This window comes from Mercenaria mercenaria, chromosome 1, assembly GCF_021730395.1.
Source record: "Mercenaria mercenaria strain notata chromosome 1, MADL_Memer_1, whole genome shotgun sequence".
NCBI classification, from domain to species: Eukaryota; Metazoa; Mollusca; class Bivalvia; order Venerida; family Veneridae; genus Mercenaria; species Mercenaria mercenaria.
Window position 1 is genome coordinate 99,072,567 of NC_069361.1, and position 13,380 is coordinate 99,085,946.

General features: G+C 35.7%; 1 protein-coding gene across 1 annotated transcript; it reads right to left on the minus strand.

The window, feature by feature from the left end:
• Positions 1 to 1,263: 1,263 nt before the first annotated feature.
• Positions 1,264 to 5,908, minus strand: LOC123529162 (elastase-like). Its single transcript, XM_045309385.2, has 3 exons — positions 5,793 to 5,908; positions 4,997 to 5,155; positions 1,264 to 3,480 (listed from the first exon to the last, which is right to left on the minus strand). Exons 1-3 carry the CDS (start codon positions 5,818 to 5,820, stop codon positions 1,631 to 1,633), a joined length of 2,037 nt encoding a protein of 678 aa, XP_045165320.2. The 5' UTR covers positions 5,821 to 5,908; the 3' UTR covers positions 1,264 to 1,630.
• Between the last annotated feature and the right edge of the window lie 7,472 nt (positions 5,909 to 13,380).

Consider the following 13,380-nt stretch of genomic DNA (forward strand, 5'->3'; position numbering starts at 1 on the left):
ATTTTAATTTACCAGAAATCGAACTGGGGTGGTGTGAGATAGGCTCGTTTTCTCTTTTGCTCATGCTTCTGATAGGTTGTTGAGCGCTAGCGGCCATCTGTATCATGCCGGAAACGGAGCTTTATTGTCTCTATTATTAAATATCCTGTATTTCATTGACAGCCACCTTTGTTCCAAAGTTATTTCTTGTTGCATTGCGTCATTAAATTGCACAGTTATGACTTTTTTGTTTCATACAATTTTAATGAACGTTTTAGTTCATATATAGTTGACTGTCTCTCTTCAAAACGGGTTGAAGTCTTTAGTTTTCCCGTAAAGATATATTCTAATGTAACTGAGCACAAAGATAGTAGAATGCTACTTGTGGGCCTTGTTTCACTTAGTTTAACCATTTTCAATTTTCGAGTTTTAATTTTGATAAAACAGGCCATGAAAAGACGCGCCGGACTTGGACTCGGTGTTGTAGCTACATGTATTTCTAGTTCTTTTGGATCATGGAGTAAATTAAATGTTTTGTGATGGAGTTCCGCACAAGCCAGTGCTAATGGATCGTAAATGGTTCTGCCCTTTTTATTACTTCTCATGAACAGACACAATCAATAAAGTCAACAGAATTTCATTTTGATGCAAAGAATGCGAGCAAGCAAACTTTTGCCGACTTTATTTAGTTTAGCATGTTTCATAGCGGTACTGAAATGAGCAACACCTCATATCTAAGCTTCCATCGCAATAATAGATGTCTTTGAATATACCATAGTGGGTTTCCCTACATGTATATAAATCTTTTAACTTTCTACCTTTTAGAGAGAACTAAGGGAAAAAACTTGTTTATAGTTTGATAGTTTATTTAAGTCCCTCACTGTTTATATTTGTAATTAGTATTTTAAATATTCCTTAGTGTAACAGTGAGGTTCGATGTATCATTTTGCTGCAGACCGTTCCAAGGCGGTATCTTGATGGTATTAAGTTTCGGTTTTATGGCGTTTACCGGAACACGTTTTGTGCATGTGTTTTTCCCCAATGTTTGCTGTTCTAGTAATATTTAATGTTCTTGTTTTTTTTATATTTTGTGCGTTCAGTGTTCGTCTAGGTTTCAACTTTGTTGGTCAGCTCGGGTTTGGATTTTGCTAGTCAACTTAGGTCGATTTCATTGTATGCGCAGTTTGTCTTTTGCTTCAATATTTAGTATTGTTCATCACTTTTGATTTCGAAAACATATGTACTGTATAAAATGTCTAAATGAAAAACAACAACAACAATTAATTACTTAGTATTATCCATTACACTTTAATGTTTGAGGTTTTCTTAGCCATTTTCTTAGAATAAAATGGAACTGAAGAAAACAAATGGTACCGTTAAACAAAAAATGTATTTCATGTAAGAAATAATCCAAAGTAAGGCTTATTTCAAACTATATATTAAGTAAAAATGGTAACTGTTGACATGTGTCGTAGTATAATTATATCTACATCTGTTAGTAAGTCTTACTATGTTCACAGTCTGCCAAAATGTTGGACAACTACTTAGCTATTGCACCACTGTGACATTCTGGAATCCTCGAACGACTACAACAGTTGAAAAGAACAAATTTCAACATAACTATAAATAACCTTAAACGACTTATTTGAATTTAGCATGTAGCCACTGAGCGTTTGTCCCTTCTGCTACGAGTGACGTAGTAATCGTCGTAGTCATAGGTGTCTCCGTAGCTTCTATAATAATAGTCACTGTCCTCAGAATAATAATCTTCGTCATCATCACCGCTACCAGAGTAGATATCATCTGGTCTACATGAGAATCCCGCGGTAAACGTAACCATAGCAACACCATCGTCCTCCCCTGAATCATCACACTCGTCTTCTGATGGTTTATGAGAAAGCGATAGCCTAATGAGGAAGATCTTGCTCGCAGCGTCGGGTATCATGACATTGTTAACATCTTGTACAACCAGTTCAGCTCCATCAGTTTCATTCCATCCACCGGTCATAACGCTGATTAATATGTCGTTACTGGTGTTGGATTGAACGCGTGCAATAAATGTTTCAGCCAATTCGGGTGTTTCCATTATAAAACGAGGATTAATCTTGTTGCTTACAAGAACTCCGAATTGAGTTTCGTTGTTTTGCAGAACTGGTATGTCTGAGACGGAAGAACAAAAGCTGATTCCGACATCACTGAATGCCTTCCGGAATGGCCGTGTGTCACACCCAAGGTCCAAAGCTGCTTCTAACACACCACAAGAAGCATCATAGAAGGATGAGCTCTGATGCCAGTACATTTTGTTTGCATGAAGAAAAACTGAAAATGCATCACGGACCGGCATACCTTCTTCCTTTACAACGACGTACCATATACGTCTGTATATACCGCTGCTATAATGAACATCTGTGTACGAACCCATATCATCTACATGACTGATAGAATTGTTATCATTTTCAGGTCTCTCAAACTCACGTAGATATGGTTCAGTTTTCATAACGGTGCCACCTGTCAAGAAATCGGATTCTAACAGGTAATGTTCTGCAGCCTCACCCATTATATCGGAGAAGGCTTCGTTGATACCACCGCTTTCTCCCCAGTATTCTAGATCAGAATTAAATTCTGTGACTCCATGTCCTATTTCATGTGCAACAATATCAAGTGATGTGAGTGGATAAAAATATGAATAACCGTCTCCAAATGAACAATATGTACCATCCCAGTAGGCGTTTTCCATATTATAGCCTGCATGAACTTGCAATATTACGGAACGGTTACCGAGTGGAGTTGATCCAAACCATTCTTCGAACATCTTACCTACTACGGTTCCATGAAAGAAAACATCGGTTGCTGGGGAATATGCGCCATTAACTTCATCACCATATCCCTCTGAGCAGGCAAAGTGAGCTGTTTCATACGAACTAATATCCATGTCTAAAACCTGGACATATTCGTTTTCAAGGTAACACGTACCGTTTGTGATGGTGGGTGTAAGACAGTACGGCATATTGCCATATGTGATTTTTCCCATTTTGTCATTGCCACCAGAAGCATTATACTTCCTCTCACAGCAAGGATAATTGCTAAGTCCCTCCCACTTCTTCAGAATCTCTCTGGTTTTTACGTCTATGATAAAATATGGGCGTTTCCTTCCCTTTATCAAGTACGATAATACGTTGACTAACCTTGCTTGGTTATTCTCGTCAAGAAATATTTCAATCGAATATTTCACGCTATCGATTTCGTCTCGGTTATCACCTGCATCAGTAAGAGCTATATCTAGAGCTTCCTCATTAGAAATGCTGACTTCTGTATCTGCAAGATCGTCTCCAATATCTTGTACAAACGTTCCAAGTACTTCCCCTGTTAGCTGCCCATCTTTGGTTTTGTGAACTGTAACGGCTGTATCATATACTTTGATTCCATGATACGTTTCCTGAAGTCGCTCGACTGTCATTCCATAAACATCCTTTGTCTCAATCACTTTTTCCAGAGATTCACCTGGAAAGAGATTAAATATAAAGAACATCAATTTTCGAAATTTCACTAAACATTGATTTATCATAAATAATATAACGAACAGATAATGTGAATTTAAAAGAGAAGTTAATTGCACCATAAACCGGTTTAAACTCCAAGTACTGGTTTTGCCACTGACTGTTCGAAGGCGGTGCCCCACCGTATTCCATCGTGGTTCTTCGTGTGTTTGCTCTGTCTTTATCTGTGCATGTATTTGTCTGCATGTACATATGTTTGTCTGTGTGTGCTGGTATTGTGCATGTTGTGCTGCGTGTTTGGAACGTGGCTTTCATTATTTAATCTGCTTTTCATGGAATTACATTACATTTGGTACTGGGATATTTTCATTTTTGTCGTCTTTCCTTGTCGGATATATGTTTTTTATAAAGCTTGAAGTTTATAAAGAGATAAAATGAAAATTGGCAAAAAAGAAGTGGCTTCACAATCTGAAGGTTGTTGGTTCAATACCCGCCGGAGACAGTACTCTTCTTGTCAATCACTGGTAGTCTTTCCGATGTTTTTTTTTAAACGAGAACCCAGTTAGTGTGCTTTACACCATATACGTTATAAACAGAAGCTTCTGAAACTGGATTATCTCCTCTATCCTCAAAGATCTAAAAACAAAACATTTTCCCGGTGGTTTCGCATGTATGGGCAACAGGTGGCGACTATATTAATTTAGATACAAATGTTGATCTGAAAAAATAGAGACAAGACTAAAGTAGAAAATGAAAATGAGACAAAGGAAGATAGAACGGCGAAGACAAAACCATTCAGTATTTGTTACCTAGGCGACACAATTCAGTATCTGTTACCTGGACGACACAGTTCAGTTTTTAACATATACGGCACCATTCAGTATTTGTAACCGAGACATCATTCAATATATGTAACATGGATGACATTATTCAGTTTTTAACATTTTCAACACTATTCAGTATTTGTTACAAAGACAGCATTCAGTATTTGTTACCTAGTCGACACAATTCAAAGTTTTAACATGATTATACGACACCATACAGTATTTGTTACCTAGATGACATGATTAAGTATTTGTTACCTGGACGACACAGTTCAGTTTTGAAACATATACAACACCATTCAGTATTTGTTACCTGGACAACACAATTCAGTTTCCAATATATGCGACTCCATTCAGTATCTGACAGCTAGTTATGATTACATATTGACGGTGGTGTACAAAAGTTTAACTAAATGAGAGGATACTACCTTTTTTTCAGGATTTAAACTATAAGTTTCTCATCCATTACATTTACACTATATTCAATGTCAAACACATATTTTAACTTGAACGTTATCAAGAAAGTTTTTTAACAATATTTAATAAAGTTGATATACGTAGAATTACTATAACATACATATACATTTTGTATTTATCAATCGAGCAAATATCACTTATCAAATAAGTCTTATACTGCATGCAATGTAATATCTCGGAATGATCGTCGTCAAAATTGAAATTCAGTCTCTAATATACCTTCGGTGAGCTGGAACATATTAGGTATATCCAGTGGCATTGTATCTCGTTGTTGAAGTTTATTTTGATCCCGGCGTCTCCTGAGTGTCTCTCTTGCACGTAAGTGAGCATCGACACGTTTTGCGCCACATGTCTCCTCTACCAGCATGCACAGCAGTACTGTTAAAACATCAACAGTCATCGACAGAAATTTAATAGCTGCAACATTCTACACACATAGTGATCTCAAATACTTATTTTTGAATTTTTTTTCCTTATAAGTTTTACATAAATATTTATCTATGTGATCCGTGTGTTATTGTGAAACTTTCATTTAGGCTCGTTGTTGGGAAAGAGTAATGTTCGATAGTGTACACGTACCTAACACAAGATTATTTTATTTGATATCAAATATTGTCTAACCACATCGCGAAGTATAGAATTTAAAAGCGATTTTTGTCATCTCGAGAATGTTATGAAACTATAGATATGAGAAAATCGTATGAAGCCATTTGGATAAATTATCTGTAGTAAATATACAACTGCAGCTCTGGTGTCAGAATTAAAAATGAACACATTAAATTTACCAAAAGAAGGAGTAGATATTTTCTTGTAAAGTCAAGATTTCAAGATTTTTTTGTCATAGGAAAAGAAGATCTTATTCAGTCGAAAGACTAGTTACTTATTCAGTTCTAAAGATTATTTATACAATACATAAAGAAAAGGACTGATAAATACTAACGGTATCAAAACAAGTCTGTTAAAATATTATGATGATTTTATCAATAATGTACAACGAAAATGATAGAATACTTACATGCAATAATAATGCCCTTTGTATCCATGGTTCCAGATGGATATCATGTGAAAAGAATCCGTTACTTCTCAACCTAAATACCGTTGGAATGTACCCGCTGGTCTGTGACATTTATTATGTACATATAATTATAAGAAATATTTTACCATTTCCATATATGTATTATTATAGTAATTAATATAATTAAGCCCACTTGTTACAACAAAATGCCGGTAAAGGTCACAATTAGTAATCTGGTATAATCATCTACCTCAAAAGTTTATAGATTCAAGTAACCTTTAGTAATGTGGGAAAATCATACATATACACTATTTCTTATTATAGAAAAATATCTAAAATTGTTAAACGAGAGGTGTTCAGCTGATGTATGAACAAGCAACAAACATACTATATTCTCGGTCATCTATGTTTAATTCCAACAAATGTTCGATTTGAAATCTGACAGTAGTATATCATTCTATAACACACATGTAAAGACTCCAAGTTGTTACAGAAGATAACTGACCCAGTGTTTTAAACATGATCGGGTTTAGTCGCTTATTTATCCCCCCGCCAAAGGCGAAGGGGATATTAGAAATGCTCTCCGTCCGTGCGTGCGTGCTTCCGTCCGTGCGTCCGCAACGAACTTTGTCCGGAGCATAACTCCAAAAGTACTGAGGGATTTTCTTCAAACTTCATACACTGATAGAACACATTGGGAGGAAGTGCAGTGTGCAAGAATAATAACTCTACCTTGCTATTTTTTGAGTTATTCCCCTTTATCATATTTTCTTAAAAAAATTTTGTCCGGAGCGTAACTCCAAAAGTACTGGAGGGATTTTCTTCAAACTTCATACACTGATAGAACACATTAGGAGAAGTGCAGTGTGCAAGAACAATAACGCTATCTTGCCTATTTTTTGAGTTATTCATCTTTATCATATTTTCTTAAAACATTTTGTCCGGAGAATAACTCCAAAAGTACTGGAGGGATTTTCTTCAAACTTCATACACTGATAGAACACATTAGGAGGAAGTGCAGTGTGCAAGAATAATAACTCTACTTTGCCTATTTTTTGAGTTATTCCCCTTATTATATTTTCTTAAAACATTTTGTCTGGAGCATAACCCCAAAAGTACTGGAGGGATTTTCTTCAAACTTCATACACTGATAGAACACATTAGGGGGAAGTGCAGTGTGCAAGAACAATAACTCTACTTTGCCTATTTTTTGAGTTATTCCCCTTTATCATATTTTCTTAAAACATTTTGTCCGGAGCATAACACCAAAAGTACTGGAGGGATTTTCTTCAAACTTCATACACTGATAGAACACATTAGGAGAAAGTGCAGCGTGTAAGAATAATAACTCTACCTTGCCATTTTTTGAGTTATTCCCCTTTATCATATTTTCTTAAAAAATTTTGTCCGGAGCATAACTCCAAAAGTACTGGAGAGATTTTCTTCAAACTTCATACACTGATAGAACACATTAGGAGGAAGTGCAGTGTGCAAGAAAAATAACTCTACTTTGCCTATTTTTTTAGTTATTCCCCTTTATCATATTTTCTTAAAACATTTTGTCCGGAGCATAACCCCAAAAGTACTGGAGGGATTTCTTCAAACTTCATACACTGATAGAACACATTAGGAGGAAGTGCAGTGTGCAAGAATAATAACTCTACCTTGCCTATTTTTTGAGTTATTCCCCTTTATCATATTTTCTTAAAAAAATTTGTCCGGAGCATAACCCCAAAAGTACTGGAGGGATTTCTTCAAACTTCATACACTGATAGAACACATTAGGAGAAAGTGCAGTGTGCAAGAACAATAACTCTACCTTGCCTATTTTTTGAGTTATTCCCCTTTATCATATTTTCTTAAAAAAAATTGTGCGGAGCATAACCCCAAAAGTACTGGAGGGATTTTCTTCAAACTTCATACACTGATAGAACACAATAGGAGAAAGTGCAGTGTGCAAGAACAATAACTCTACTTTGCCTATTTTTTGAGTTATTCCCCTTTATCATATTTTCTTAAAACATTTTGTCCGGAGCATAACCCCAAAAGTACTGGAGGGATTTTCCTCAAACTTCATACACTGATAGAACACATTAGGAGGAAGAAAAGTACTGGAGGGATTTCTTCAAACTTCATACACTGATAGAACACATTAGGAGGAAGTGCAGTGTGCAAGAATAATAACTCTACCTTGCCTATTTTTTGAGTTATTCCCCTTTATCATATTTTCTTAAAAATTTTGTCCGGAGTATAACTCCAAAAGTACTGGAGGGATTTTCTTCAAACTTCATACACTGATAGAACACATTAGGAGAAAGTGCAGTGTGCAAGAACAATAACTCTACTTTGCCTATGTTTTTAAGTTATTCCCCTTTATCATATTTTCTTAAAACATTTTGTCCGGAGCATAACCCCAAAAGTACTGGAGGGATTTTCTTCAAACTTCATACACTGATAGAACACATTAGGATGAAGTGCAGTGTGCAAGAACAATAACTCTACCTTGCCTATTTTTTGAGTTATTCCCCTTTATCATATTTTCTTAAAAAAAATTGTCCGGAGCATAACCCCTTTATCATATTTTCTTAAAAAAATTTGTCCGGAGCATAACTCCAAAAGTACTGGAGGGATTTTCTTCAAACTTCATACACTGAAAGAACACATTAGGTGAAAGTGCAGTGTGTAAGAACAATAACTCTACTTTGCCTATTTTTTGAGTTATTCCCCTTTATCATATTTTCTTAAAACATTTTGTCGGTCCGGAGCATATACCAAACACGAAAAGTACTGGAGGGATTTCTTCAAACTTCATACACTGATAGAACACATTAGGAGGAAGTGCAGTGTGCAAGAACAATAACTCTTCTTTGCCTTTTTTTTTGAGTTATTCCCCTTTATCATATTTTCTTAAAAATATTTGTCCGGAGCATAACCCCATAAGTACTTGACGGATTTTCTTCAAACTTCATACACTGATAGAACACATTAGGAGGAAGTGCAGTGTGCAAGAACAATAACTCTACTTTGCCTATTTTTTGAGTTATTCCCCTTTATCATATTTTCTTAAAAAAATTTGTCCGGAGCATAACCCCATAAGTACTTGCGGATTTTCTTCAAACTTCATACACTGATAGAACACATAGGAGGAAGTGCATGTTGCAAGAACAATAACTCTACTTGCCTATTTTTGAGTTATTCCCTTTATCATATTGTCTTAAAACATTTTTGTCCGGAGCATAACCAAGTTGGGGGATTTTCTTCAAACTTCATACACTGATAGAACACATAGGAGAAGTGCAAGTGTCAAGAACAATAACTCTACCTTCCTAGTTTTTGAGTTATTCCCCTTTATCATATTGTCTTAAAAAAATATTGTCCGGAGCATATCTTTTTGGAGGGATTTTCTTCAAACTTCATACACTGATAGAACACATTAGGAGAAGTGCAGTGTGCAAGAACAATAACTCTACCTTGCCTAGTTTTTGAGTTATTCCCCTTTATAATATTTTCTTAAAACATTTTGTCCGGAGAATAACTCCAAAAGTACTGGAGGGATTTTCTTCAAACTTCATACACTGATAGAACACATTAGGAGGAAGTGCCGTGTGCAAGAACAATAACTCTACTTTGCCTATTTTTTCAGTTATTCCCTTTTATATTTTCTTAAAACATTTTGTCTGGAGCATAACCCCAAAAGTACTGGAGGGATTTTTTTCAAACTTCATACACTGATAGAACACATTAGGAGGAAGTGCAGTGTGCAAGAACAATAACTCTACCTTGCCTATTTTTTGAGTTATTCCCCTTTATCATATTTTCTTAAAACATTTTGTCCGGAGCATAACCCCAAAAGTACTGGAGGGATTTCTTCAAACTTCATACACTGATAGAACACATAAGGAGGAAGTGCAGTGTGCAAGAACAATAACTCTACCTTGCCTATTTTTTGAGTTATTCCCCTTTATCATATTTTCTTAAAAAAATTTGTTTGGAGCATAACCCCAAAAGTACTGGAGGGATTTCTTCAAACTTCATACACTGATAGAACACATTAGGAGGAAGTGCAGTGTGCAAGAACAATAACTCTACCTTGCCTATTTTTTGAGTTATTCCCCTTTATCATATTTTCTTAAAAAAAATTGTCCGGAGCATAACCCCTTTATCATATTTTCTTAAAAAAAATTGTCCGGAGCATAACTCCAAAAGTACTGGAGGGATTTTCTTCAAACTTCATACACTGATAGAACACATTAGGAGAAAGTGCAGTGTGCAAGAACAATAACTCTACTTTGCCTATTTTTTGAGTTATTCCCCTTTATCATATTTTCTTAAAACATATTGTCCGGAGCATTACCCCAAAAGTACTGGAGGGATTTTCTTCAAACTTCATACACTGATAGAACACATTAGGAGGAAGTGCAGTGTGCAAGAACAATAACTCTACTTTGCCTATTTTTTGAGTTATTCCCCTTTATCTTATTTTCTTAAAACATTTTGTCCGGAGCATAACCCGAAAAGTACTGGCGGAATTTTCTTCAAACTTCATACACTGATAGAACACATTAGGAGGAAGTGCAGTGTGCAAGAACAATAACTCTACCTTGCCTATTTTTTTAGTTATTTCCCTTTATCATATTGTCTTTAAAAATATTGGCCGGAGCATATCTTTTTCATGCATGGAGGGATTTTGATATACCTTGGCACAAATGTTTACCACCACGAGGCGGAGTGTCTTGCGCCAGATCCAGGTCCCTAGGTCTAAGGTCAAGGTCACACTTAGAGGTCAAAGGATACAAGAATGAAGACCTTGTCCGGAGCATTTCTTCTTCATGCATAGTGGGATTTTGATATAACATGGCACAAATGTTCACCACCACGAGACCGAGTGTCATGCGCAAGATCCAGGTCACTAGGTCTAAGGTCAAGGTCACACAAGAATGACTTTGTCCGAAGCATTTCTTCTTCATGCATGGAGGGATTTTGATGTAACTTGGCACAATAATACACCATCATGAGTCGAAGTGTCATGCGCAGTTCCCTTCTTTAGAATTACTTCCCTTTGTTGTTACTTTAAATAGCTTTTATTGTAACTTTTTCATTACTAGTCGTAGGGAAAAATCGAGACCACTTTTCTGTAGTACAACATGCATGCTACATCCAATGTTAGGGGTATTTTGACCAATCTCTACCTGATAAATATTTTTGTGTGGACTTTTTTTAAGACTAACTTACCTTAGTTGTTACTATAGATAACTTATATTGTAACATTTTCATAATTGACCGTAGGGAAAAAGACTAGAGCACTTTTCTGTGGTACAACATAGATGTTACTCTCCAATTTTAGGTGTATTTTATTATATATAAGGTATCTCTACCTGGTAAGGAGTTTTTTGTTGATTTAAAAAAACAAAAGACTTACAATGATTACTAAACAACCACAAAATTAACATTCCATTTGCAAATACAGCTGCTAGAGTAAAGAAATTTGTCGCTGTTAGCTTTCCATTTCTTCTTTTTACAGTAGCCATATAGAAAAACATCATAGCTATACTGTTCATGAAAATTAATAAAATTTGGCAGTAAACCACCTCACTACTGACTTATTCTTTCTTCCACATTTTTAAAACCCCTGATGCGGACCACAACTAAACGGTTCTTCAAAGCTTTCCCGAAAATTAATACTTTCAGACACTATAACTTGCCAGGAACTTTAGCCTTCAATTATAATTTGCCCGGCGGGGGGATTAGCTATGTGTAACATGGCTCTTGTTGTGTTTGTTTCAAAACGCGATTCGACAGTCATTTTTTCAGAACTCCCCATTTACGTTAGTACATATAGGATAAGTGCGGAGCTGTGGCATCCAGTCATGAGCAATAATAGATTTAACTTCCCTACTAAACATTCTAATGTCTGTTAGATGCACTGCCGTCATGGACCAGCAAACTGTAGCTGAATCTACTGAAATCATTCAAGGCACATTTGTTTTTCGAAAAAAATGTCAAATAAAATCTGTACTTTGATTACATTGTCAGTAATTCGAATCTCAGTCTTGTCTTTACTCAATTCTGCAAATGAATCGGCTTTTTAATCTCCAGTTTCTTCTTTTCGTATGTAACATAACCGCCAAAGTATATACGTTTCACTCAATTAATGCTTAGCCTCATCAGTAAACCAATATGCTTTCTAATGCAAATTGCACTTAAGCAGACTAGTGGAACTTGTCTCTTGTTTGTTGAATTATGCAGTGAAAGTAAAACATACTCATCAGAAATAACAAAGTGTTCTCGAACGCCAATCGCTCTTAAACAGCAACATGGAACTTGTTTCTAGTTTGATGAATTATGCAGTGTAATTAAAACATAGCCTCATCAGAAATAACAAAGTATTTCCAACGCCAATTGCCCTTAAATAGCCTCATGGAACATGCTTCTAGTTTGTTAAATTTTATAGTCTATTTAAAACATAGCCTCATCAGAAATAATGAAGTATTTTCCAACGCCAATTGCTCTACACAGCAACGTGAAACTTGCCTCTTGTTTGATGAATTATGCAGTGTAAGTAAAACATAGCCTCATCAGAAATAACAAATTGTTTTCCAACGCCATTTGCCCATAAATAGCCTCATGGAACATGCTTCTAGTTTGTTAAATGTTTTAGTATATTTAAAACATAGCCTCATCAGAAATCATAGCAAATTGGTTTCCAACGCAAATTGCTCTAAACAGCAACATGGAACTTGCCTCTTGTTTGTTGAATTATGCAGTGTAATTAAAACATAGCCTCATCAAAAATAGGAAAGTGTTTTCCAGCGCCAATTGCCATTAAACAGCCTCGTGAAACTTGCCTCTAGTTGATAAATTATGCAGTGCAATTAAAACATAGCCTCATCAGAAATAGGAAAGTGTTTTCCAGCGCCAATTGCCATTAAACAGCCTCATGAAACTTGCCTCTTGTTTGATGAATTATGCAGTATAAGTAAAACATAGCCTCATTAGAAATAAAAATTGTTTTCCAACGCCAATTGCCATTAAACAGCCTCGTGAAACTTGCCTCTAGTTGATAAATTATGCAGTGCAATTAAAACATAGCCTCATCAGAAATAGGAAAGTGTTTTCCAACGCCAATTGCCATTAAACAGCCTCGTGAAACTTGCCTCTAGTTGATAAATTATGCAGTGCAATTAAAACATAGCCTCATAAGAAATAGGAAAGTGTTTTCCAACGCCAATTGCCATTAAACAGCCTCATGAAACTTGCCTCTTGTTTGATGAATTATGCAGTATAAGTAAAACATAGCCTCATAAGAAATAGCAAAGTGTTTTCCAACGCCAATTGCCATTAAACAGCCTCATGAAACTTGCCTCGTGTTTGATGAATTATGCAGTGTAAGTAAAACATAGCCTCATCAGAAATAAAAATTGTTTTCCAACGCCAATTGCCATTACACAGCCTCGTGAAACTTGCCTCTAGTTGATGAATTATGCAGAGCAATTAAAACATAGCCTCATCAGAAATAGCAAAGTGTTTTCCAACGCCAATTACCCTTAAACAGCCTCTTGGAACATGCCTCATGGAACACGCTTCTAGT

Bases quoted from the DNA above. Each gene is read 5' to 3' on its own strand.
- LOC123529162 (XM_045309385.2), bottom strand. From the start codon at position 5,820: ATGGATACAAAGGGCATTATTATTGCAT. The intron at 5,156-5,792 runs GTAAGTATTCTA...ATGTTTTAACAG, and splicing joins AAAGGGCATTATTATTGCAT to TACTGCTGTGCATGCTGGTA. The intron at 3,481-4,996 runs GTATATTAGAGA...ATCTCTTTCCAG, and splicing joins TATGTTCCAGCTCACCGAAG to GTGAATCTCTGGAAAAAGTG.